Source organism: Gavialis gangeticus, unplaced genomic scaffold (genome assembly GCF_001723915.1).
Source record: "Gavialis gangeticus isolate Ggan-Ray unplaced genomic scaffold, GavGan_comp1, whole genome shotgun sequence".
Taxonomy (NCBI): Eukaryota; Metazoa; Chordata; order Crocodylia; family Gavialidae; genus Gavialis; species Gavialis gangeticus.
The window spans coordinates 51234585-51238626 of record NW_017728997.1 but is presented as its reverse complement, the minus strand read 5'-3'; the positions used below and the strand labels follow the sequence as shown (position 1 = coordinate 51238626).

The following is a 4042-nucleotide window of genomic DNA, read 5'->3' as shown; positions in this document are numbered from 1 at the left end:
AAGCAACACACAACCCCCCACAAATCCCACACATACATACCCCACATACAACCCCCATAGACAGTTTACAAAAATAAGACTTTATTTTGAGCTATTATGCTACCCACCTCTATGTACACTATGCAAATGCTTGTAAATCAGGACAAATACATTTTAGAAATAAAATTAAAATATGTTATAGTAGATGTTTGATTTTTAGTATATGATTTGTTTTTTTCTGGTTACAAGTTGGCAGCCCACCTGCCAAAATGAGTACTTTTGGGGGAAGTGGTGGGGGAGATGGGGGCGGGACGGGACTTCTGATAGCAAAGTTAAGGGTGGGCCTTCCGGTCCCAAGATGGTGGTTAGGGAGTGGGGCTCCTGTCAAGGGGTGGGGCTTCCCTTGCGGCCTTCGACAGCTCACCAAAAGTCGTTAAGTTGCCCTCCAGCCAGAATAATTGCCCGCCCCAGCCTAATGCATCTCTCCCTCAGGCAGACTGTTCTCCATACATTAGAAGGTATGAGAAGTCCAAGGTACCTGTTTCCCTAGTCATTTTGCCTTCTGTGAGTTATTCTCTTCCTCTCCCTCCCCAGAAAATTGTTTATTGACAGAATTATACCACGTTACAGTCACTGCTGTAATTCCCTATGGGAATGTCCTTCTTCTGCAATAAGACTATTTTTTTCCAGTTCAACTTCTGTTGCACTCAGATGCTTAAACTAAACCAAAAAAGTCACTTTTTTCTAAAATAAGTGTCCACACAGGCTGCTTTCCAGTGCAGTTATACTTGCAGTGGTATAGTTCAGATTACCTTCCTAATAAACAAAACTATATATAATACAGAGTAAATATTTACAATTTAGTTGCTTGAAATGAGCACATTCCAGATTCATTTAAAGCCCTGTAGATTGTAATGAGGTAAACTAATGTAATAACTTAAACAAGATTAAGGAACTTTCCTTTGGTATCCAAAAATACAGTCTTATGAAATAGGTAAGGGGAAATCTTAAGGGCTGCTGCTGCAGCAGTCAAGGACTCTGATATTTGTTTCATAGTCCTGACATAATCTGGCAGTTTTAACAGCTACTTTGGGGAACTTAGTGCTTAGCTACCAAGGAGAGAGCATTTCTCTTTCATCATGAAATATATCTGCTCCAATCAGAACTTTATTGTTAAGGAAGACTGGGCGCATCTATATGTGCAATTAATGCACCTGAATTTTCTGCACAGAAAATTCAGGCTTATTAAAGCACTCCTCGGAGCACATCTATATGTGCGCCCCCATCAGGAGCAAATTGAGCCCAACAGAAGCAGCCCAGTCCAGGGCTGCTCTTTCCCTGCTCTGCTCTTCTGCAGCAGCCAGGGGGAGATCCAGGCTCCCCCAGGTGCCAGTTCTGGGTTGGCAAGGGACACAGAGGCTTATCCCCGAGGTCTGGAGGGCAGTGGGGGACTATCCTGGCCTGGTGGGTAGCTCCATTCCAGCTGGAGGGAGTGGGGGGAGAGGAGAGGAGCTGTCCCAGCTGCCAGGCAGTTGTGTCCTAGCCACATGGAGTTTGGGATGGAGCTCCATGTGGCTGGTAGGCAGCATCCTGCCGAACTGGGAGCATCCTCCCCACCTCTTGTGGCTCCCTGCTGCCTAGGCTGACAGGGAGCAATTTGTTTTCCTTCATGCTTGGAGATGCCGCATCCAGAAGCATTCACAATTAAGATTTATTTTAGAATGTAAAATGTAGAAGCACTATTTTGAAGGCAGTATGAACACATTTAACATCAGTTTGCTGTGGTTACACTAAAGTGTCTAACAAACTCTTTCCTGCTGGATTTGACAAGTCACAGGTGACTCTACCAGTTGGCCGGCTTTGGACTGAAATGCTGAAATCTTTATTTTATTGGTGGCAAACAAACTACCAAAAACAAAGCATGTAATTCCCTGGCTTTCTAATCAACAAACATACCAAATGTGAATTTGTCTCCAGACATGCATGTGATAGTCTTATGACAGATGTTAGAGCAAATATTTAAGATTTTATAGTAAAATGATAATAATGCTGCAGTCCTATAATCTTAGTCTGGTTTTCTTGTAAAATTGAATTTTCAGCTATAACTAAAACTATGAGGACATGGCAGGGCTATTTAATATAGCTTACTACTTGTATGTTGTAGATTTATGTGATCTGAAGCATTAACTCAAACATTACCCTGAAGTATTGTTTCCTTTTGTATAGAGACCTGAAACTGGACAATGTGATGCTTGACAAAGAAGGCCATATCAAAATAGCTGACTTTGGGATGTGCAAAGAGAATGTCTTTGGAGAGCATAAGGCCAGCACTTTTTGTGGTACCCCAGACTACATTGCTCCTGAGGTAGGTACAGTACAGTCCAGCTCTTCCAAGAGAGAGCATTTGATCATAGAATCATAGAAAATTAGGGTTGGAAGGGACCTCAGGATGTCATCTAGTCCTGCCGTCTGCTAAAAGCAGGACTATCCCCAACTAGATCATCCCAGCCGAAGATATCTACCTGGGTTTTGAAAATCACCAAGGATGGAGCTTCTAACACCTCTCTGTGTAACCTGTTCCAGTGTTTTACTACCCTCCTAGTGAGAGAAGGCTTCCTAATATTTAACCTATACTTTCCTTGCTGCAACTTGAGACTATTGCTCCTTGTTCTGTCATCTGCCACCACTGAGAACGGTCCAGCTCCATCCTCTTTCAAACCCCCTGCTTCAGATAGATGAAGGCAGCTATTAAGTCCCCTCTCAGTCTCCTCTTCTCTAGACTGAATAAAACCAGTTCCCTCAGTCTTTCCTCATAAGTCAAGTCCCCCAGCCACCTCAACATTTTGGTTGCCCTCAGCTGGATTCTCTCCAATTTGTCCATATCTTTCTGTAGTGGGGGGCCGAAAACTGAACACAGTACTGCAGATGTGGCCTCACCAGTGTTGAATAGAGGGGAATATTCAGCTTATTGTCCACTGTAACCCCTTGGTCCTTTTCTGCAGAGCTGCTGCCCAGCCAGTTGGTCCCAAGCCTTTACTGGTGCATTGGATTGTTCCATCCTAAGTGCAGGACTTTGCACTTGTCCTTGTTGAACCTCATGAGATTTCTTTTCACCCAATCCTTCGATTTGTCTACGTCTCTCTGAAACCCAGCCCTACCCTCCAGCATATCATGTACTCCTCCCAGCTTGGTGTCATCTGAAAACTTGCTGAGGGTGAACTTCCAGGTCGTTGATAAAACGTTGAACAAAACTGGCCCCAGGACTGACCTGTGGAGCACTCCACTTGATACCAGCTGCTAACTAAACTTGAGCCATTGATTGCTACTCTCTAAGGCCAGTGCTCCAGCCAGTTTTCTATCCACCTTATGGTCCATTCATCCAGCCCATACTTCATTAGCTTGCCTGGGAGAATTTTGTGGGAGACCAAATCAAGAGCCTTGCTAAAATCAAAAGTACACCACACCCACCAGTCTCCACATCCACAGAGCCAATCATCTCATCATAGAAGGTAATCAGGTTGGTCAGGCATAATTTGCCCCTCGTGAATCCATGCTGATTGTTTCTAATCATCTTTTTCTCCTTCAGTTGTTTAGAAATGGATTCGTTGAGGATCTGTTCCATGATTTTTCCAGGGACTGAGCTGAGGCTGACTGGTCTGTAGTTCCCTGGATCATCCTTCTTCCCTTTCTTAAATATGGGCACTAATGTTTGCCCTTTTCCAATTATCTGGTACCTCTCCTGGTCACCATGAGTTTTCAGAGATGTTGGCCAGTGGCTTTGCAGTCACATCAGCCTACTCCCTCAGCACCCATTCCATCCAGCCCCATGGACTTGTACACATCCATTTTTTCTAAGTAGTCCCTAACCTGTTCTTTCACCACTGACGGCTGTTCACCTCCGCCCCCAAATGTGCTGCCTGGTGCAGTAGTCTGGGAGATGACCTTGCCTGTGAAGACTGACACAAAAAAGGCATTGAGTACTTCAGCCTCTTCTGCGTCCTCTGTTACAAAGTTGCTTCCCTCATTCAGTAAGGGACCTGCACTTTCCCTGATCCTCCTCTTG

General features: G+C 44.5%; 1 protein-coding gene across 3 annotated transcripts in view; it reads left to right on the top strand.

Moving 5' to 3' along the window:
- PRKCD (protein kinase C delta) overlaps positions 1–4042 on the top strand; it is a 201247-nt gene that overhangs the window by 185431 nt on the left and 11774 nt on the right. For all 3 annotated transcript variants that reach the window (XM_019505198.1, XM_019505197.1, XM_019505199.1), the window contains one exon: positions 2206–2344. In XM_019505198.1, coding sequence (XP_019360743.1) covers positions 2206–2344 — 139 coding nt within the window. The remainder of the gene's footprint in view (positions 1–2205; positions 2345–4042) is intronic.